The 23,193-nt window shown below is 45.9% G+C and overlaps 1 protein-coding gene across 1 annotated transcript; it reads right to left on the bottom strand.

The window, feature by feature from the left end:
• Positions 1-10,570: 10,570 nt before the first annotated feature.
• Positions 10,571-19,944, bottom strand: CCR3 (chemokine (C-C motif) receptor 3). The gene is made up of 2 exons (XM_005877069.2): positions 19,847-19,944; positions 10,571-12,035 (listed from the first exon to the last, which is right to left on the bottom strand). The coding sequence occupies exon 2, from the start codon at positions 12,022-12,024 to the stop codon at positions 10,954-10,956; it is 1,071 nt and encodes a 356-aa protein (XP_005877131.1). The 5' UTR covers positions 12,025-12,035; positions 19,847-19,944; the 3' UTR covers positions 10,571-10,953.
• Between the last annotated feature and the right edge of the window lie 3,249 nt (positions 19,945-23,193).

Raw genomic sequence — 23,193 nt, 5'->3', positions numbered from 1 at the left:
CGACCGATGCCAGACAGTCCCGCTTCTCCCGTTTGAGTCTGGGTCCCTAGAGACTCGCTCAGAATTGGAGCTCAGAATCTGAGACTCCCTCCCGATTGAAAACGACAACCGCGCCCTCAGCCACTAGCCCGCTCTGCTTGCACCTCCCCACCTTTGTATTTTCCACACTGCGCCTCCTCTGAGTCTCGGTATGCTGTTCTCTTTCCTTCTAGTTGAAGAATTTCCCCTCAGCCAGCCTTCCTGTGGTTCTGGGTGATGTCCGTTCCGTCTTTTAGTTGTATTTTTGAAGTGGTTGTGCGAGGCAGCAAACTCCGGTGTTTACCTATGCCGCCATCTTCTCCAGGAAATCTTCTAAGTGAGAATTCTTCTCATCTTAAAGCAGAATGACAAGAGTCCCACCTCAAATTTTCCCATTTTCCCAAAAGGACTCTAGAAGCATGTACAAAAATATCCATGATAAACCTTCTTTGATCCCAGCATAAAGAGAATATAAGGCATCAAGAAGAAAAAAACATGTTGAGGAAAAAGAGAAACCACAAAACATATTTTATTTCACTAATCAAACTTTGAAACAATCGTCTTCACAAGAACGGTTTACCTTTAAAGACACAGCCTTCGTCTTCAAAAGACAACTGAAAGCATAGAGGTTAAAATTTAATCAAAAACCTTGTCAAAATGATTGCTAGAGATTGCCAACCCTTTTCAGAAATGGAAAGATTTTGAGATTTGTCCAGGCTGTGAATTTTAGATAGAAAGATCCTTCTAGAAGACATTTGACTGTCGGGGTTCTGTGCACAAAAGGGTTCCTGACAATACTGAACGTGCTGATCCTGCTGGTCTTGTGTCCTGTGCACCTGGTGTTTGGACATGCAGAGACAACCAGATATCCCTTCCTAAAAATATCTTTTATTGATATTTAGAGAGAGAGAGGGAAAGAGAGGGAAATGGGAGAGAAAGAGAGGGAGGGAGGGAGAGAGAGAGAGAGAGAGAGAGAGAGAGAGAGAAACATCGATTGGCTGCCTCCTGCACGCCCCCTACTGGGGATTGAGCTGGCAACCCAGGCATGTGTCCTGACTGGGAAAAGAACCAGTGACCTCCTGGTGCCTGGGACGAAGCTCACAGGTATCTCTTTTTATAAAAGTTTGAGAGCACAGAGGAATCACACCGAAACACAATAGGCTTTTATTTATCAGCTTATCAAGAGATTTCTGGGTCTCCAACAGATAGCAACACAGTGAATCTGAAAGAAAAAATATGTATCGGATGGAAAATCAATAGAGCGAAATGTTCTGTAGTTGCCATTGAAAATGGAAAGCGATGGTGGAGTGATAAGTGACTTGCGGATCATCAGCATGAGGTGCTTTGTTTGCACCTTTCAGTGGGGCTTTCCGAAAGCACCTGCAACAGGGCATCACGTCGCAGAAACGCTGGTCACACGCAAAAAGGGTGGAAGGCCAGGTGTAGCACTCGGGCTTTAGCGGAAGGTAAACCGTGCGACACATGGAGATAGCGAAACTGCTTCCACACACACGTCACCCAGTGGCACAGCATCCACGCTGGGTTGGAAAGGCTGTTTGGTGAAAAGAAGGTGTGATGCACGTTACCGATGACAAGACTGGGTAGTAGAACTTGCCAACAACCAACAGTTGTGAAGAAATAGCTGGTTTACTGGAACCCACTGAAGAATTCATCTTGAAAACACCAGCCTGCTGACTCAGAGCTGCTAGAGGACCCTGCCCTCCTTCCTCTACAGAGGTGGGTGTGTGACAGCTGAGCTGCAACCTGGGAAAGTTTATTAATGAACACCAAATGCCGGTCACGTTGCTCCATGGCCCAGTCTTAGATTCAAGGTTTAAGAACCAGCTTTTCTCAGGTGCTTGTATGGAACCCCAAGTGCATGGAAAAGTAGGAGAGATGGATAAAAGGAAAGTGAAGGCAGTAATCATGAGCCTGTGTCTTGGCTTGCGGTCCCCAGAAGGCAGAGTCCCAGATCCAGGCTCATGTGCTGGAGTTTCATCCGGGAATGTGATCATCCGGGAATGTGATCTCAGGCAGCAAAGGTGAGGGACAGGGTAGAAAGCAGGGGAAGAGGAAGGACCAGGACAAGGATGCCTTGCAGCCACTACCCCGGGTGCTGGCAGCTAGGAGACGCTTCTCCAGACTGTCCATCTTGGGGACGGAGCTGGACACATTTCTCCATCAGCTCCTGTCTCCCACTAGGCAAAGCTTTGCCCCAGTGGACGTCAAGTCCCCTGCACGTCCAGTTTGCACGTGTGGGTGCTGAGTGTCAATGGAGAAGTCCTGGGACCGGTGAGAGGATGACCCAGCCCGGACCAGGTGCCATCAGGCTGCACCTGTGCAAGGCAACTGGAGCCCACGGCAGAAAAGGCCCAGGGGATGGGAAGTGGCTCCCAAGAGGTGTCCATAGAGTCAGCTTCTGAGAACACAGTCATGTCTTCTTCAAGCAGCACACAATGAAATCGCATTGTCACCAGCGATGATATCTTTGATTCCAAGAGTTGGGGAGGAGACCAACTGTCACCTTAGTGGACTACCATGAGAGATAAAGAAAGGAAAGCTGAGTAACTCAGCGCCAACATGGCTGTGAGTACTTTCCCACACTGGCAACTAAACCCCAAACCGCTCCTCCACCAACCTGGGTTGGAAGCCAGGGACTATATCGTACCTCACACATGCTGCTGTGTGTGCGGTGACCACAGGGGCCACTGAACACTGACAGTCCCGAGAAGCGATGCCACACTTTAAAATGAGAGCGCTCACTTTTAATATGACATGGCGGTTATCATAGCATAGGACTGTAATGACTTGCTTCAGCAAGGGAACCAAATTTAGAAGAACACACACAATTGAATCACTCTCTGATTTAGTTGCAATAACTCTACTGTTATTCTCCAAGACCCATCCTTTTTATGTAATATGTGGCTCGGTTGGTTTAATGTCGTCCCACGCACCAAGAGGGCGCCGGTTCGACTCCCAGTCAGGGCACATGCCCGGGTTGTGGGCTAGATCTCCAGTAGGGGGCGTACAGGAGGTTTCTCTCTCCCTCCCATTGATGTCTCTCTCTCCCTTTCCCTTCCTTCTCTCTAAAATCAATAGAAACATAGTTAAAAAGGAGGTTTGATAGGAGCTTCTAGGTCTGCCTCTTTCTCATCTGTGAGGGGAAAATCTGCTATTTTACATGGGGGATAGTGTGTTTGTTTTGATTGGCAGGACAGGAAGTCTCCAATGGCTTCCACATGGATGATCCTCTCAGAGTAACTTTTCTCTACTGCCTGAAAGCCAGTGTGGGGATCCCACCCTTTGCTGACTCTATCTATCCCTGCACTGCACTTGGGGACTAATGAAAAAAAATCACAAGGTGGGTTCAGGGCCGGTTCAGTCCATAATGACACAAAGTCACATCAAAACTCTATCACCTGGCTCTCATAAGCACCTACGCTGTGCTGACCTCAACGATGTCCTGGGTTATTTATTTATTTGCTTATTTATATTTATTTATTTTCTTATTTATATTTATTTATTTTTACAGGAGGTTTCTCTCTCCCATTGATGTTTCTCTCTCTCTCCCTTTCCCTTCCTTCTCTCTAAAATCAATAGAAACATAGTTAAAAAGGAGGTTTGATAGGAGCTTCTAGGTCTGCCTCTTTCTCATCTGTGAGGGGAAAATCTGCTATTTTCCCGGGGGGATAGTGTGTTTGTTTTGATTGGCAGGGCAGGAAGTCTCCAATGGCTTCCACATGGACGATCCTCTCAGAGTAACCTTTCTCTACTGCCTGAAAGCCAGTGTGGGGATCCCACCCTTTGTTGACTCTATCTATCCCTGCACTGCACTTGGGAACTAATGAAAAAAATCACAAGGTGGGTTCAGGGCCGGTTCAGTCCATAATGACACAAAGTCACATCAAAACTCTATCACCTGGCTCTCATAAGCACCTACGCTGTGCTGACCTCAACGATGTCCTGGGTTATTTATTTATTTGCTTATTTATATTTATTTATTTTCTTATTTATATTTATTTATTTTTAACACTATCCTATTTATTGGCAAAGGTTCTCTCCTGATTTTTGTTTTGTTTTGTTTTTTGTTTGTTTTTAGAATTACTGTAATTTACAACTGGCATCCAATGATGCCTAACAAGTTTGAGTATCACTTTTCCCAGTACACATCAAAACTCTATCACCTGGCTCTCATAAGCACCTACTCTGTGCTGACCTCAACGATTTCCTGGATTATTTATTTATTTGCTTATTTATATTTATTTATTTTTTAACACTATCCTATTTATTGGCAAAGGTTCTCTCCTGGTTTTTTTGTTTTGTTTTGCTTTTTGCTTGTTTATTTTTAGAATTACTGTAATTGACAACTGGCATCCAATGATGCCTAACAAGTTTGAGCATCACTTTTCCCAGTACGTGTGATTCCAGCAAAAGTGGCTGCAGGCCCACTTGGGAAAGGCTGGAGTGAGGGTTCTCATGAGTGGCGATAGCGGAAAGCTCTTCCTCAAAGACGTGTGGTTTCCTTATCAGCAAGAAGCATGGGTTGTGAAATGACCCACTTCTGAGAATTTGGAGAGAGGCCACATTCTCTTCAAATCAACTCAAGACAGGCCTGGTTTTGGCCAGACCTAGCATTTTCTTGAGTAAGTCGTGATAGAACTCCTGGGATCGCCAAGGTGAATGAACACACTCAGGGGTTTCTGGATGCCAGATGACTCCTCGCGCCCTGATCGCCATCCTTTTCCTGTTGGCTTTTATAACGGCCACACCTATGTTGTTTCCAGCAGGTAAAACATCCACACTTAGTATATCCCCTGATATACTAAGATCAAGGATTGTATTTGAATTACAGCTCCTCCCACTGCCATTCCAGATGACCTTCCTCTCCAATCTTGTCTTCATGACAAAGGAGAGGAGGGTCTTCTCCACTACATAGAGAGAGAGTGAGGGAGACGGATCAGAACCCACGTGATAGAGGTAATACAGTGTTCCAATCTTCCTTTAAGTTATTCCAAGGGATTCTGGCCTTTCCTGCTCACCTGGCATGGACCAGTATTTGGTCCAAACCTGTAGTAGCCCAATCAGAAACCTCTTAGACCTTAGCCATTGAGTTCAGTGTTTCTGATGAGTACACATGCCCATAAATTCAGCCCAATCCAAAATTCTGTCCTGCCCTCTTTTATGAAGCACTCTCAAAATCCAAACTCGGGTTTCTGATACGACATATGAAACAAGTCCTATAATTCCTTAGGGAATCGACTTCTCTGCTCTGATTCTGCATGTTATCTTCTGGGCCATGTTGAATTCAAATCCTATTTACTATTGAGCGTGAAGAGTGGTACATGGGATGAGCTGTGAACTTTCTCATGCTCGGGAAAACGGCTTCGTTGGGAATGAGGGTGTAGAAGACAGCGTGTCTGAGGGCACAGGAGGCTCAGGGCTTCTCAGGTCCTCTGCGTCCTTCCAGATATTCCCAGCCCCATGGATTCTCCCTTTATCTCCATGCTTTCCATTCATACATGGTTTTCTCTTGACTACACAGGGCTTGCTGTGGCTCGGCATTAGCGAGGGCCCCCTAGTGTTCTCATTTCCCACTGCAACTGTAACTGAAATGTGTTAGCAAGTAGGGGACCATTGGAGGCCAATTTGCCAGGACAAACTGAGCCACGAAGAACCTTGTCCTACCTGAAAATTGAGAGGCTTTCCTCAGTTCAGAAAGTCTAGACTGCATCTGTTTATATCTCTATGTATATTTGATATCATTGCTTTTCCCTCCTCTGCCTTATTCCTCAGCCAGGATCTGGGTCTCTAACATCTTTTTAAACCCTGCAGGCTTGTCCTGAAAAATTTATGTGAGCTCCATGTGCACATGAGAGGGCTGAAATTTGGGGGTTTTGAATTTCCACCAGTATGTCGAACCAACAGGACCCATGTGGTATAAACAGAAAGAATCTTTATCATTGTGTCTCATGTCCCTTTCAATTAAATTAGAGGGTGAAGTTCTAGCCCCAGAGAAAACTTGGGCAGTCCCATGACTTCTGTCATCACACTTAGATCCTAAAAGTCCCCTAACCACTTGAGGTCACAGAAGGACAGAGTTTTAATTCAGAAATAGAAGAGTTGATCCCCATATGGATATCAAAATTGATTTGACATTGATATCTTACTCTCCACCCCTGCTCCAAGCTGGCTAAGGGATGGACCTGTTGCAGGAGAGAGAAATAGGGGTGCCATCCTTCTTTCCTCTCTCCCTCCCTGGCATTCCTCCCCTCCCCGCAGCTTGCTAAGCGTGGTTTATAGACCTCCGACTGGGTGGGCACTGGGATGGGAAGGGAAACCGGGGTTAGGAAAGTTTCTGGCCCCAGCATAAGATGATGTGACCCTTGGGATGGGCAGGTGTTTAAGAGTTGATTCTTTCTCCCACAGACTGCCTTGTAGTCATTGGACACATCCCTGGGAATATTTAACATAACCTCTGGGATTTTAAAGAAATGCATTTTCCCTGGCTGACAGCTTCCCACCAGCTTCTGTTGTCTGGCGTCCCCTGTACACACATTTGCTCATGGGGTCCCACAGACAAGCTCCATCCAGGCAGTCTTCTGGGGAAAGATTAGAAATCCTCCAGTCAGCACTCTCTCATCTGGTCCATGGAAAGGAAATCGCACAAAATCAACTCTCATGACCCTCGTTAGGCGACCCTAACTATCTGAACATAGATCCACCCTAAAGTAGTGGCAGTTTTTCTCTACTTCACCCCCAAAGCAGCCAACTGGCCAGTCTCTTGTCCCCTGATTTCCTGGGTGAGAGTCAGATCCCAATGCACAATGCTTCCTGAACCATGGAGACCTGTCTCAGGCTTACATGACAACTATATCATCAGTGACATTGGCATTGCTCTTACTGGGCTTGAGAGACTAGCACCCACCATGCCTTCCCCACCCCCCACAATCCAGGGTAGGTGGCACCAGCAGCCCTCAACAAAGAAATATCTCCCTAACTGTCATCAGTCTAATCTCTTTGTCCCCAGTACAGGTGAGGGGTCTCAAGAGTCAGGACACCTGTTTTTACAATGCCTTTGTAAATTCTGCGCATCCAAGATCTCTGGGCTCTTGCTTCCATGGAAACTTTCAATTTGCTACCTTGGCACAACATTATTCTACTTCACAATTTAACCCTATTTAGTTTGCCTTGAACTGCATCCAAGGTCAAGGTAGAACTACCCAGGGGATTTAAGCAGCTTGTCTACAGACCTCACATCCTGACTTTCCCCCATAACCTGGTATACCTGGTTAAGGTGTGACTATCAGAGCTCCAGAACCTGTGGGAGGTGGATTGTCAGGGTCAAAAAACTTCTCTAAAAGACAAAAAAAAAGTGAATATTTTAAAATGTGTGGGCCATGCAGTCTTTGTCATAATGACTCAACTCTGTCATGGGGCAAAAGCCACTTAACCAATTGGTGAACAATTGAGCGTGGCCATATTCCAGCGAATTCATGGTTCAGGCACGGGCCGGATGTGGCCTGTGGCTCACATTACACCCACCCCTGGATCAGATCGGTGCAGAGAGAAAGAGAGTGGTGGCCCTGCCTGTACTGGGATTTTACCCAGGGGCAGAAACAGAAGAAAACCCAGCAAAGTTATTGGTGGCCCCCAGGCTAGGAAAGAGAGGAACCTGCTTTGTTCAGATGTCAAGACTAAAATTTTAGTCCTGGAATTTGAAGAAAGCCCAGAAATTCAAACTGGGAAAGGATCTTTTTAAAAAAATATATATTTTATTGATTGTTTTTTTACAGAGAAGAAGGGAGAGGGATAGAGAGTCAGAAACATCGATGAGAGAGAAACATCGATCAGCTGCCTCCTGCACACTCCCCACTGGGGATGTGCCTGCAACCAAGGTACTTGCCCTTGACTGGAATTGAACCTGGGACCCTTGAGTCTGCAGGCCGATGCTCTATCCACTGAGCCAAACCAGTTAGGGCCTTTTTTTTTTTTTTTTTTTTTTTTTAGTAGCAGAGTATGATGCTCAACACAAAGGAGGAGGAACAGGAAGTCCACGCTGTGGTGTGTTCATGATCACCTGCTATTGTCAAGGTCAGATGGTTCCACCATCTGTGCAGTGCCTTTTGGGCCACTATGCCTTCCAACCAATGGACCCCCCTGCCTGGACACCACCCTCACTTCCACCCTTTGCTTCATGAAAAAGTGGTTCACAAACCAGTTCGAATATGTTGCAGACGCTTTACCCTCCAGCCTTAACTGAGTGTTTCCAACACCCAGCTTCCCGGGAGCTTTCCCCAAACTAGGAAGGGCCCTGGGCCTGAGTGCTGGGAAATCAACATCCCCCAGGAGCAGCCCTCAGGCGTACAAAGTAAGTACCCCAACCCCCTTACCCCTGGAGTTGGGTAACTGAGGTGTGACCTACACTGTTTCTCGAGTTTTCTAGCAGTTTTGAGCTCCAGGCACCCCCCGTGGAAGGAGCTTGGTGATGTACCCTTTGCTGGCATCTTCCTTTTCCTTCCCCACTCCCTGCTGGAGTTTCTTGTACTTTCCAAATAAACCCTTGGCTCTCCTATCCTTGCCAGGCACTGCTCTTGGGGGAACCCAACCTAAGCAGAATGTCACTCTCTCTGTGTCCTTTGTGAAATGTCTTCATTCTGCTTTCTGCAGCAGGGTCCCTGGGTCACCTGTCACATTTCATTATGGTCATTTGAGTCAGATGGGTCTCTTCCACTGAACAATGAGTGAGTTTTCTAGAAATGGGTCTCGTTTGATTTTGTTTGCATCACCGGCATTTCCCCTGGTCTGTGACAGAGTGTTCAAGGCATGTGTGTGCTGACTACAGGACGCTGGTTGCATAGGTAGAGTAGAGGTGAAGAGGCGAGTTTGAAGGGAATAGTGCTGCACTACTTACCACATGAGGCAGCCACTAGCTTCACGTGACTATTAAAATTGAATAGAAACTGCCCTGGCTGGTGTGGCTCAGTTGGTTGGGCGTTGTCCTGTGCACCAAAAGGTTGCCAGTTCTATTTCTGGTCAGGGACATGCTTGGGTTGTGGGCTCAATCCCCAGTAGGGGTGTGCCAGAGGCAACTGATTGATGTTTCGCTCTCACACCGATGTTTCTCTCTCTCTCTCCCTTCCTCTCTCTCTAAAATCAATAAAAAAAATATCCTCAGGTAAGGATTAAAATAAACTCTCTCTAAAAAATCAATTAAAAATGAATAAAATTTAAAATTTCAGTTCCTCAGTCACACTAGCCATATTTCAAGTGCTCATAGCTGCACGTGCTGGTAGTGAGCACACTGGATGGTGCAGATGTGCTGGGCTGGGGAGCACAGTGGAGCACCCTGAAGTCATGATTTGATTGTGGGCAGTTTGTGTGGGTCACAAAGCTCCTAAAAGCCTTCAGGGACCAGGGGAGCATATAAACAAGCACCTCTATCTGGCACTGTAATTACCTAAGGGCAGACACTACTTCTCAATGAAAGTCAGTCTCTCTCTCTCTCTCTCTCTCTCTCTCTCTCTCTCTGTCTTTCTCTCCCTCTCTCTCTTTCATATGATCTTGGCCTTTGATTTTTTCCAATCAACCATATATCACTCCTGGTGCTCTGACATCATGCTGTCTCTTGGCCACGTTCTTCTCTGGGTGCTCCTGCCACCTCTCTTCCCAGCTGTTGGTCTTTCGTTGCCTCCACACTTGCACTTGTCCCCTAACTTATCTCCTGCATGGTTCTGGGGCCTCCCCTCCATCCTCTGTGTATGACCTTCTTTATCTCCCTAAGGCACCAGGTTGATAATTTTCTCAGAACCTTTTACTAGCTCCCCTTGCCTTCCCAACAAAGCCCAAGATGCTTTGCCTGAAATTCATGACCCTTCCCGGCCCACCAGGCCCACCCTTCCATCCACACATGTTCGTGCTCTCCCCTCTCATCTTTGTATTGGGCATTTCGTTGGCTTAAGGTGCCCCCCAAATCCTCTCCCTTTCCAATCCTGTTCCTCCTTCATAAACCTGCTCAAAAGCCACTTCCTCCATGAAGTCTTCGTCTCTCAGACTCCCCCTTCCTGGACCAGGCATAGCATTGAGTTTGTTCCTCTTTGCACTGGAGTTATTTGTTTCTGTCTTACACCCCTACTCAATGAAAGGTTTCCTGGAGGCAAGGATTGTGTTTTCTTATATATTTTGCATCCTTCCCTTAGCTAAAAGCTATGATAGTGCATCCTGTCTATATTACCTCACACACAGTGGTTGAATGAGCAATGAGACAGGCATTTAGGAGTACAGTGTCTGTACATTGAGGGCTAAAAAGTGTCTATGAGCAGGCCCTTTATCCTCTATACTGAAAATGCCAAATTGCTCTTCTGTTGAGTCACTCATGGGAAATGTGGTCATTTGGTGTGAATAGAAAATCAACTCAATATTAAGAATAATCAGAGCAGGTGTGGCATACCATTATGTTACTTGAGAGTACATAGCCATAAACTGTAAAAAAAAACAACAACACAAAAAGAGCCTTCTTATCAAGCAAGGAAAGAGCTAGGCACCTTAAGAAGTAACATAATGGATTTATTGTATTTTGTGAAATATGTTTCATTCATGTCAATAGCTGGCTGAAGTGAAGATTTACAATATACAAAGCTTTGCCTGTTTGTAGCTGCATATCTTAACTCTCTAACACGTGCGTTAAAATGTATGTTAACTCTTCACAAGCAAAGCTCTGCTTTTCAGGGTTGACAGTAAGTAAATTGGCCAGCCATTGGCCTCTGGTAATGACTGCGTGGTGCATGGATATACCGCAACCATTGTGTCTATATTTTTAATGTCTTCAAGAGCTTTTTCAGTGTTGCACCGGAAGTTCAAAGCACGGATGTCATTGGCTCCAATGCATTTGCTTCACGTGCCCAGCGCATCTTCTTGAGGCAGTTTCCTGCATCCGACCTAAAATACAGCAGAGAGTTCCTGCTCCCCTGTTGACGGGGACACAGAGCTGGTTCTTTCCAGTTTCTCACTGGGAAGGAAGAGGTGGCATTTGCCCAGGCGCACCACCACCTGCCTGTGGAAGAAGTGGCGCAGGTGCTTCCGGAACCTCTCCCCGACGAAGGCGTAGATGATGGGGTTGACGCAGCAGTGCGTGTAGGAGATCACCTCCGTCACCTGCAAGGCCATGTCCAGCTGTTTGCTCCGCACGCAGCTGATGTCAAAGAAGATCTCTTGAAAAGCGGAGAGAAGGACCACCAGGTTGTAGGGGGCCCAGAAAATGAAAAAGACCACCATGATGATGAAAATGAGCCGGATGGCCTTGTGCTTTTTCCTGCTGGGGCATCTCATCAGCGTCTTGATGATTCCGGAGTAGCAGACCACCATAATGAGCAGGGGCAGAGCCAGGCTCAAGAGGTTCATCCTCACGGCATAAAAATGCTTCCAGGCGTCCTCCTCGTCCTCGGGGTACAGGGAACTACAGAACAGCATTCCGGACTGCTCCTGGGCCTTATGGAAGATAAATTCAGGGAGGGCCACCAGCCCCGCCAGGGCCCACGTGATGACACTGCTTATGATGCCAATAGTGACGGTCCGGGTCCGCAGGGCAAACACGGCATGGACGATGGCCAGATACCGGTCTAAGGTCAGCAGGATGATGAAAAAGATCTCCCCGTACAAGCCGATGCAGTAAAGCCCCGAGAGCAACTTGCACATACAGTGGCCAAAAACCCACTCATTCCACTTCAGATAGTGGATCCAGAAGGGCAGCGTGAAGAGGAAGAGCAAGTCACAGATGGCCAGGTTGAGCAGGTAGATGTTGGTCAGAATGCAGAGGCGCCTGTACTTTGTGAGGATCACCACCACCATCACGTTGCCCAGCAGCCCAACCCCGAACACCAGGGCGTAGAGTGGGGGCAGCAGCTGGGTCCCCAGCACTTGGACGTCGGCTTTGACACATGGTGTGGAGAGCCCATACTCGTAGAAGGTGGTCTCTCCCTCCATCTCAGGCCAGACTATTGTGGTTGCCATGTCTCTGGTCCCTGCGGTAGAAGAAGCAGAAACAACCCCACAATTAGGCACGACCACTGTTTCTGAATCCCAGTTGGTTTGTTACTTACCCAACAAAACCACATGTGATAAACAGCCTGTATGTGCAGAGGTACTTCAGTGTGTCCATCAGAGCTGCTATGAGGGAGGAGTCAGCAATGCCAGATGGAAGATTGGAAAGTCACCATGACCGCAATGAGAAAGGAGACAGAAAGGCTGTGGGTGGCGGTGAAGACTGGGGATGTTGATTTCTGAAAGCATTTGAAAGAAGTACAAAACAGGAAAACACAGGCTGGAAAACAATGACAATAACAATACTATCATCGTTATTCCTATGACTGTAACTTTTAAGATAGTTTGCATTTTATGTTTCACGGTTTATATATGACTTTCAAAATCATCTTACCTATTTAAAAACTAAATGCTTTTAATAATAATAGTGATAATTGTTATTATAAAAAATGGCCTCTCTCCCTGGCCTTATGATAATGTGCTGGTCACCATAGCTAATGGGGAAATTGAACTTTGAAGAAATTTAGTTATTTACTCCAAACTCTCTAACAAGTGAATACAAAAGTTCAGGCTAGCCCTGGCTGGTGTGGCTCAGTTGGTTGGAGTGTCATCTCATTCAGGTTATGGGTTCGTTCCCAGACAGGGCACACACCCAGGTTTCCTCCTGTTGAGGTGCATACAGGAGGAAACCAATTGATGTTTCTCTCTCACATGGATGTTTCACTCTCCCTTCCTTTCTCTCTAAAAATCAATGAAAGTGTGTCCGAGAGTGAGGATTAAAAAAAAAAAATTTTTTGCCCAGCCAGTGTGGCTCAGTGGTTGAGCATTGACCTATGAACCAGGAGGTCATAGTTCTATTCCCAGTCCAGGCATATGCCCAGGTTTTGGGCTCAATTCCCAGCAGGGAGTGTGCAGGAGGCAGCCAATCAATGACTCTCATCATTGATGTGTCTTTCTCTCCCTCTCCTTCCTCTCTGAAATCAATAAAAATCTATTTTAAAAAAAATATACATATATTTTTAAGTTCAGACTAGATCTTCAGTATCTATGACCCATTTTCTCATCACTAGAGTCAAATGCTGTGATTTTTAAGTTTAACTTTTGATGATGTAGCTATTAGATTTATTACTAACTATTATAACAATTACAGTTATTAGCAGTATTAACCTAAGTTAATTTACCCCCTTTCTGCTCCTCATTATACTGAGACAAGCCTGTCATGTAGGCCAATGGGATGGATTCCTTATCAGATTTGATATTTTTAAGATCAGGATCCCCAAGGTCAGTGCCTGCTTTTCTTATAATTACAGACTTCACCGGAGAAAGAGGAAAACCAGACGAAGAGGGCGTCCTAGGAAGGACAGTCAATCCCTGCACTACTGCCTCAGAGGACATTCTGCTGACTCAATCCTCTCCGTGCAGATGATGGGGAAGGACATGAATGTTTAAGACCAGAGGTCCTCAAACTTTTTAAACAGGGGGCCAGTTCACTGTCCCTCAGACATTCCACACATGCGCACTGCGGGCCCGGGACGAGTCGGCTGCTAAGCAGGACAGGCAGCGGCGGCAAAAACACCCGGCGGGCCGGATAAATGTTTTCGGCGGGCCGCATGTGGCCTGCAGGCCGTAGTTGGAGGACGCCTGTTTAAGACAGCGGGTGTTTCTCCAGGCAAGTCCTAGAAAAGCAACAACTAGAGCCAATGGCCAGGACTTGTCTTTGCTCCCTAACAGAGCACTGAGCCCCCAAAGATCTGCCCTACCAGGGTTCTGTGTGGGCAGGAGGTACAGCAGCCGATCCTGGCCCTTCCTCTCACCAGCTGCAGGCCTAGGACAAGCCCTCACCTCTGAGCCTCATTAGCTCATCTCCAAAATAAGGATCATGATACTGCTTGAGGTTGCGGTAAGGACCAGATGAGACCGTGCACATGAGGCCGCATGTGAAACTCAGAACAGCTGTAACATGGGAAAGAAGCAGAAGTGAAAGAAAGGCAACGAGAAGCCATTGCAGATGAAATTAGGAAAATGGGGCTCTGTGGACCTGTTTGCATGGCTCTGACCCAGTACATCAGTGACACAGGCAGGCTTTCCAGCTGGAACACGGAGGAATGGCCGATTGATCTGATCTTACCAGCAGTCTTATTCCTAATGGCATAATCCACAGCAGCTGAGAAAAAACCCACACCCTTCTATGTGTTATGCATTTACAACCACAGAGAGCATCCCTCTCTGCTTTAATGTCAAAGGAGTAGAGCTGCCCGCTCCAGACAGCAAAGGTGTAGTAGCCTCTATTCAGCATTCATTCTTTGTATTTCCTTTCCTTCTCTCCCAGACTGATCTAAAAACAAGACAATTTAAAATTTTTTCCTGAAGTTTTGTTCAACTTGAACAAATCACATGTCTTTAAATCGCATGTCACTTCCATAAAATCAACATGATCGGTGAGCTAACATTGGGGAACCTTTAGGGGGCGCTAGAGTGCAACGCATAGGGGAGCACACAAGCAGATTCTATAGAGTCAAGAATCCAGAATTACTAGTCACATGGGGTCAGAAATATGAAAACTGGCTTCATGTAGTTAGATGCGCTTTTCATCTGTCTACACAGTTTTAGTGAAAATGAATACTTAAATCTGAAATAGGAGGTTTGAATTAGGCTTTTAAAAATGGCTTTTTACATTTCAGAAAAATAAGACAACAATAGTAAAGAAACAAACATCAACAATAAAGGAAAGCAAAAAATGAAAGTTGAAAAGCACCCCAAATCTCCTCATGCTGAGTTTAGCACTAATATTAACATTTCTCCCTGCGATGTGTACACACGGGTATACAGTTTACCCCCCAAAAATGAGATGATACTGCTTTAGCTGGCTCACTAAAATTGCTCTTCGTACAGCTCCACTGTGCAATGCAAATGAAGCCTCTGTAGTGTCCAAAACTATTTGGATCTCTGTTACCAGCTTTGCACTCGCTGGGGAGCCAAAAACAGAATTCACAAATTTGAGTCAAAGTGGTTTAAACTTTGCCTGGCAACATATAGAGAAATTAGTAAAACCTAAAATTGTTGCCAGCTCATAATTTTAGTTTCTTGTCTTCTCTCATTGGTCCTTTCTAAAATGGCAGTGGTGCCCAGCTGACATGGCTCAGTGGATGAGCGTCGACCTATGAATCAGGAGGTCACAGTTCATTTCCCAGTCAGGGCACATGCCTGGTTTGCAGGCTCAATCCTCAGTGTGGGGTGTGCAGGAAGCAGCCGATCAATGATTCTCTCTCACCATCGATGTTTCTATCTCTCTCTCCCTCTCCCTTCCTCTCTGAAATCAATAAAAAATATATTTTTAAAATACAGGGTTGAGGCAACCTAGTCCCAACCCTGAGCCTTTTGCTGGCATGTGCTGCAATGGTTTATAGCTAATGGCATCATGATCCACGGATCTTTGGTCTTCCTTGGACACTGTGACTTCCTCCAGGTGAAAGTGTTCCCTAGGCTCTGGCTGGAACCGAGACCCCTCTGTCAATGCCACATCCCATCAGGGTCCTGGCTCAGGACCTGTGCCCCTTCAGAATGGACAGGCACCCAAAGCCTCATACAAACCAGGAGCTCTCAAGAGGGCAGACTAGATTTTTTTGCCTCCTGACCTCCTACTTAACTGCTATCCCATGTGGGCAAAGAGGTGAGTTGCAGGGAGACACAGGGTTCCCCCCAATTTATCAGAGTCCTCCGCACACAGCAACTCCGGTCAAAGCCTGGATGGGAAAGATAGGGAACCACAGGTGTGATGGCTTCCTCCCATGACCATTGTCTCTTTCCTCACGATTCCTGGAGGCAGGAGAGGAGCCTCCTCCCCACATTCCTGTCCAGCCAGGTCCAAAGAAATATATATGTTAGGTCCGTGCCCACAGGAGCCAGGCGAAGAGACCTCATTATCATGTTGGGGCCAAGCCGTGTTGCAGTAGAAAATGAGCCCTTTGGGTCTGATATTGGCTTTGAGGTTAAGATCCCATAAGAGGCAACCCAAAGGGGTGCTGGTTCCCCATAATGGGTTGGTGTGGTGGAGAAGGGGATAGGTGACTAAGAAGTTTATCCCGGAGGTGAGAAGTCTGAAGGAAGGCGTCCCAGCCAGAGAGAAGCGGAAGGCTGACTGCTATGTTAGGGTGTCCCACTAACACAGGGTCGCCAGGGATCTAGCGGTGTGGTGGAGAAGGGGATAGGTGACTAAGAAGTTTACCCCGGGGCTGAGAAGTCTGAAGGAAGGCGTCCCAGGCAGAGAGAAGTGGAAGATTGCTATGTTAGGGCATCGCACTAACACAGGGTCGCCAGGGATCTGGCCTGGCAGAGTGGACCCTCCTGCCTCGCATGCGAGGACTTTGGTGAGGCAAAAGCTGGCAAATCAGAGGGTCAAAGGAAGTGATGCTTATCAGAAATTTGAGTGGACCGTGTGGCCCGGAGAAGCCTGCAGTCAGATGTGGGGGTTCCCACAGGCCCGTGGTTTGGGCACCAAAATTAGTTCTGCAGGGGCAGGAGCCAAGTAAGGGACGTTGTGAGAGTATTATTGCATTTTCTCACAATAAACCATTGTGTGTGGATGTCAGCCCCAAGGGGATGGTTAGGTTCTCTTATGTAGGGTAGAAGTATGCAACATAGGGTCAGGGTGTGGGTGCGCCAGATGGTCAAGCAGAAGGAATGGAGGGGAGGGAAGGGCAGGAGTCGGTCCAGGGAGGCAGGGAGGAGAGTGCACAGGTCAGTCAGGTGGAGAGGAGTTCTTATCTTGCAGACGCCAGCTGTCTGCCCCAAGCTATGAGAAAAGGCTTATAACACTGTCTATTTCAGAAACATGTCTGAGCAGAAGAGATTAAGGGTAGTTCATCCTAACAATATATAGGCAGGCTCCCTTTTCAGTGTGGAATATTTAGCAAATACCTCTCCATGTTGACAAGCATCGTCTTGTAGTCATAGGTTTAAATTTTAATGAATTTTGCAAAGCTGAATTGAGTATAATCATTTAATATTTGGAGGCACTTCTTTAGAAAATATATTTAGGTTTAGAATGCCATTTTAATGATCACAAAAAACACACACACAAATTTTAATGATGACACTCAATGCTGGTGAGGTTGCTCCCAGGAACCTGGAGCACCGAGTCATTATTTGATAAGTTTTAGAAATCTTATATATAACAAGAATCATCAAGCTTTCTTTGATTGAAAGAAATTCCTAGTAGTTCATCTCCTAGGAATTTACCCTTAAGGGGAAAACACAATTGTGCACAAAGGTGTCCATTGTGGCATCATTTTCATTATAGAAAGAGACAAAGAAATGGAAACAGTCTAAATGTTGGACACATGAAGGATATTCTGAACAAACTGTAGTCCATTTACACAATAGAGTATTTATTATGCAGTCATTGTAAGCAGTTCTGGAGACCAGGTAGAAACACAGACAAATGTTCATGAAAAATGGAGAGAAAGGACGGTGCCTAAATTGAGATCACAACATGGAACTATATGTACATATAAAAGGCAATGAACAAAAAGTAAAAATAGCGGTGGCAGGAAAGTGGATGATCATTTTTAAAGTTGTAAAATTTGAAATTTTTCTATATTTGCTTACAATTAAATTGTAACGGAAGGCTAGTGCTTAGAAGCAGTGGCCACTGGAAGACTTAGCAAATACCTAAGGTAAACTGGGTTGAAACCCTAGGCAAATTACTTGACAAAGGGCTTATTAGTACTCATCAGAACTTGAAACCACAGCGGAGACCTAAGAAACCTGAGGTGGAGGCTATGCTAGATGAAGCATTTGATTTTTGCTTAGAAATGTTAGTGGCTTGCTTCTCCTTTTTGATCTTGGCTGGAGCTGATGTACAACCACCCAGACTGGGGACTGACTTTTGACCAATTTAGGATGCTGTGTAAATGGTCACTTTCCATGATTTGCATACAACACTTCTCTTAATGTGATCCAAGTTTACATGCAGGGAGTTTTTTCAAAAACCTCATCACAAGCTAACCTTATGGTCACCTAGAATTACAGATTAGCAGGTGATGAGGTTTTTAAAGTGGTCCAGGACTGTATCCAGAGCACTGTGCTAGGTCCCAGGCAAGACATCTAATGCGAACATTGCCCAACTGAAACGCAGTCAAGAGGAAACCCTACCCAGTGAAGATGAGCGAAGGAGCCAGGGGCATCCACCCTGCAGAAATGGCCCTTGGGAAGGAGAGGGAGCAAGGTGCTGGCTGTGGCTGGGGGTGTTCAGCATGATCAGAGGGTTCAGCTTCCCGGCCCCTGGTCCTTCCACCCCCGCCTGTGCCATGGAGAGAGAACCACTGTCTCTTTTCTAGGTATCATGTGTGTTGTCATTGATATCACCCTTGTGAATTATTTTATATTCTGATAGTTTAAATTTTATATCCTGCATCTAGTTCCATGTGGTTAAAAGTTATTAGAAAATATAATTTGTAATGATTCCAACATATTGTATAGATATTTGTGATTAATCATTGTCTTATTGATGAATAATTGTTTCCAATTTGCACTTTTATAAAAAATGCTGCAATAAACATATTTGCCTGCATTTTTTGTTATTTCCTTAACGTAGATTTCCCAAAGCACCATTTCTACTTGCAGTCATATTGCTAAGGCTCTTGATGCATTTTGCCAAATTGCTCCCAGAAAGTGTGTAACAATATATTTACTCTTGGCACTAGTAGGTGGTGATACCCTTCTCAGCAAGCATCCATCAACACAGAGAAGGTTTAAAAAGAACATAATTATTTTGCCAATTATATGGCCAAAGGGCTGTCATTATTGTTGTAACTAACATTTATTTAATTTCTTTTTAAACTGTAATTATTAGTCACGCGTATTTCCTTTTCTATGAATTATCTGTTTGTGCCCTCTACCCTTTTTATTCTACTGGCTATATCTGTTTTTCTCTTATTGAGTCATACAGTGCTTTCTTTCCCCCAGCAGAAGTAACTCAGCCTGCATGGTTCAATGTTATCATCACCACCCCTGATAAGAGCTGCAAATGTGTTCCAACTCCTATTGCTTCCATATGCTAAAGACACCCTATTCCCACCTTCCTCTCCCCAAACGCTCATCAAATAACACTAATTTCCATCTCCAGCCAATCCAAGGTTTCCTAGATTAGAAAAGATTTCTATCCCTACCCACCCTCTAACACAGGTCCAGGCAAAGCAGTCAACCTTGTAGATTCAGACAAAAAGACACCAGATCAGGCCACTGATTCATCTAATAGTCTGACTCAGAGTGGATTTTCAATGAAAACTTGAAACAAGTTTTCTTACAAGTCAGTATCAATAAACACAAAACTACTAAGTGTAACCCTCGCGGAGTGGTCAGTCAGCTTCTCAATTAGTTGAGAATTTATGAAAGCCTTAGGGAAGGCAACATGGGCACAGTTATGGGTATAGTGACCGAACAGGCATAAAAGGCTGAGTTAGGATGAGTGGGAGGGACAAACGTATCTTGGTGTGAGTGGGAGAAAGACAGGGAAATGGGAGAAAGCAAGAAGATAATGGACGTATTTTACAACACACTCTCCCACTTTGGCCCCATGCTACTTACTAAACGGGTGGATCTCCCTCCCCTCTGCCTCCCTCATTCAAGGGCACTCCTGGGAGGTGTTGCTTCCACCCGCCTAGACCCCTCGCTCCATCTCCTCTTTCCTAGAAACCTGACAGTCTACCTGGAAGTCTCTTCTAAATAAACAGCTTCTTTTGCATTTAGTAAATCCTCCCCCAGATGAAAATAAAAAGAAGACAAGCGGTACCTGCTAATTTAGCAAAGTCCGTTAGGCGTCCAGTGACAGCTTAGGTCTCGCCACTGATGAACTGGCGGTACCATCTGTTCAGAGTTAGAAAGGTGGGAAACAACCCAACTTCCTTTTCTGAACAGGCTACTGTCTCAGGTTTTGCAAGTTTTCAGAAAGATATCAAGTTGGGTGCAGTTCTTGTTTTCAATGATCAATATCGCACACTCAGTTGAGTAATCCTTAACAAGAACGCTGCTGATGTTGAACAGTTCCTAAAGGGTTCTTAGGGGTTCTGCATTTGCTTGGCATTGCTCATTTTTGAGGAAGGGGTGATAATTCTTTTTTTTTAAAAAATATATTTGTATTGATTTCAGAGAGAAAGGGAGAGGGGGAGAGAGAGAAACATCAATGATGACAGGGAATCATTGATCGGCTGCCTCCTGCATGCCCCACACTGAGGATCCAGCCTGCAACCCAGACATGTGCCCTAACCGGGAACCAAACTGTGACTTCCTGGTTCATAGGTTGATGCTCAACCACTGAGCCACGCCGGCTAGGCAGGGGTGATGATTCTCGAATAATTATTGCTTTAACCCACGGAGAAGCAGGATAATGAAACAAGATTGGAATTTCCCTGTGCAGGAAGAATGTTGACTAGAGCCGTGGTCGGCAAACTGCGGCTCGCGAGCCACATGCGGCTCTTTGGCCCCTTCAGTGTGGCCACGAAGTTTCAATCGCACTGTACGTGCGCGCCCACACGTGGTATTTTGTGGAAGAGCCACACTCAAGGGGCCGCAGTTTGCCGACCACTGGACTAGAGGATAACTTAATTGTTCTGCAGAGCTCAAGAGGCTATTTCAATGAGGCAGGTTGTAGCACAAGTTTTCACAACCCAAGAAAACTGGAGTTCGAGTTTCAGTTGTAGTACCTACAGCTGCATGACCTTGGGTTAATCATATCGTCTACCTGGACCTCAGCGGTCTCACCTGTAAACTGGAAATAATAACCACATCACAGGGGTGCTATGGAGCCAACTGGATAAATGTGCAAAAGGGCTAAGCAAGCATGGTGTGGGCAGAGTAACATATGGTATAAGCTTCACAGGGCAGAGCCCAGTGCCTGCTTCTGTGCGGATGTGTGCAGGGGACTTAGCACGGTGCTGGGCACAGAGCCGGTGCTCACCCTACATTTGTGGGAAGAGCTCTGACCATGTTTGGTGCCATTTTTGATGAAATGGCCAAGTGGACAAGTCAATGAAATTCACCACGTGTTTATGAACAGCTGCTAGGTATGTAGGACTGTGCTATATGCTTCAAATGATGCAGAAAAGATAGGAAGAAAGGACAGACATTCTACCAGAAGGGCATCTGGGCATCCTGGGGCCGCAGCTAGAGGGAGCTTAGCAGCCAGCACTCAACCAGCTGGGTCAGCGGAACCCCTGTCAGAGAAGAGGTAGAGGAACTGGAAGCTTCTGGTCTGAAAAAGAGAAGCTAAGAAGTTCTTAGTTATTTTATGTTATTAGAAAATTGGCCTTTGCCATGGGTTATATGAGGCATCCCTGGGTGGAGAGGTTACAAGGGTCTGATTTCTAGCCCCTTGAACAAGAACGGTGTTAGGAGAGTCTCCCAGAAGGGGGGCTGTCTTGGGAGCCTATTTCATCCAGAAATTCAGCTTTAGAAAAAGTTAAAACGGGGGTTACTTCACGTGAGGATAAATACAACCACATACGATTCCTGATAGGAATATGACTCAGGAGTCTGTAGACTCTGGCAGGCCATGAGGTGACTCCGGGGATCTCGCTCAGGTTCTTCCCACGTGGCCTGAAGCTTTCTCCTGGGCCATTTTTGGTATCAAGAGCCTCAGTGTCTTTCAGGTTGTGGCTCCTCTTTAGCTATCACTGGTTAAACTAACGAATCTAGCCCATGTATTTGATGTCTCTCTCTCTTTTTTTTTAATTCAGCCCAGTTTTTACCCTTCCTTTTTTTCAATACAGCCTCTTTAGCTATCACTGGTTAAACTAACGAATCTAGACAACGTATTTGATGTCTCTTATGATCCAAGCATTCCCTTCCTTTTTTTCAATACAGACTCCATTACAATTTTAAACCATCTGTAAAGACTGTAGACGATGTCTCTTAAGATCCAAGCATGAACGTGATAACTGTCAAGATGATGCCTGTGTCCTCCATGGAAGGACTGTTGTGTTCTCTAATCTGCCATTGCTCATAGAGGGTGTTGTGTGGAACCTCCCAGTTTTCCACATAATGCTTCTCTCCTACGCTGTTTGGAAAACACTCACGGAGATTCAGAGTACACGCAAGTCTCTGAGAAGGCCTGCAGTGAAGAACCGATTTATATTCTGTTACCCCAGAACGTCCCAAACCTATTCTTAACATTGAAAAAAGTTCTTTTCCAAATAACACCCATTAACATCCCTCAGAACTGGGGTTCCTTAGGAGAACTCTGGGAGATGCTGGCCTCCTGCGTGGCCATCACGACACAGTTGCAAACTGCTCTCTGGCCCATTCTCTCATTTTGACAGGGGTCTCCACAGCAGCCCCAGGAGGTCGGCAGGGATGCTCTTGCTACCTTGTGTTATAGACGAGGAAACGGAGATTCAGCAAGGACTTGGCAAAAGCCACCGAGAGAGTGACGGGCAGAGCTGAGCCGACCTCTCAGGTGCTCTTTTCCACCTACATGGTACAGCCGTCAGAAGGACAGGTGCCTGCTGTCCTTCAGCTGAAGATGAGGATGACATCGTGACCAAATGTGAAGGCAGGACCCGAACCGTTTTCCCCGAGGTCTACAGGAGCTTGTTCTGTCCTGGTCCTTCCCAAGTTGGGCAAGTTATTGTTGGTGCTGCTTTCAGGCTACTCATGGTCCTCAGCTCACAGGTATACTAAGTTATATGGAGCAACCTGACCCCAAAACTATTACCCTCCAACCTTCCAGATTCTCAATGTCACATCAACTAAAGCAGAAATCTTTTAGGAGGAAACAACCAAAACAACAGCCAGGACAAAGGAAGCAGCAGTCAGATTAGAACTTAGCAGCATGTGAAAAACAAACAAACAACCTTCAGAAGTTATGAAAGGGCCAGAAGTTTCTTGCAGGAGAGCTCAGGTCAACCCCAGCCTTGAGTGTGTGAGAGGAAGTAATTGCCAGAGCAGCAGGGACGAGTGCACAGCTTCCTTTAATTAGATCCATCCTGTCCCAGCTGCTGGGGGCAGGGTCTTGGGACCACCCTGGGACAGGAAGGTTGGGCTCAAGCCAACAGCTCCTTCCACTAATCTTTCTCTCAGGAAGTTATTGGAAGGATCTTTGTAGCCAGCAGGGCCGGCCTCTCGCACATTGGTGGAGTGTCT

This window comes from Myotis brandtii, unplaced genomic scaffold (genome assembly GCF_000412655.1).
Source record: "Myotis brandtii unplaced genomic scaffold, ASM41265v1 scaffold506, whole genome shotgun sequence".
NCBI classification, from domain to species: Eukaryota; Metazoa; Chordata; class Mammalia; order Chiroptera; family Vespertilionidae; genus Myotis; species Myotis brandtii.
The sequence above is the reverse complement of the archived record's forward strand: the minus strand, read 5'-3'. Positions and strand labels throughout refer to the sequence as shown.

Bases quoted from the DNA above. Each gene is read 5' to 3' on its own strand.
- CCR3 (XM_005877069.2), bottom strand. From the start codon at position 12,024: ATGGCAACCACAATAGTCTGGCCTGAGATGGAGGGAGAGACCACCTTC.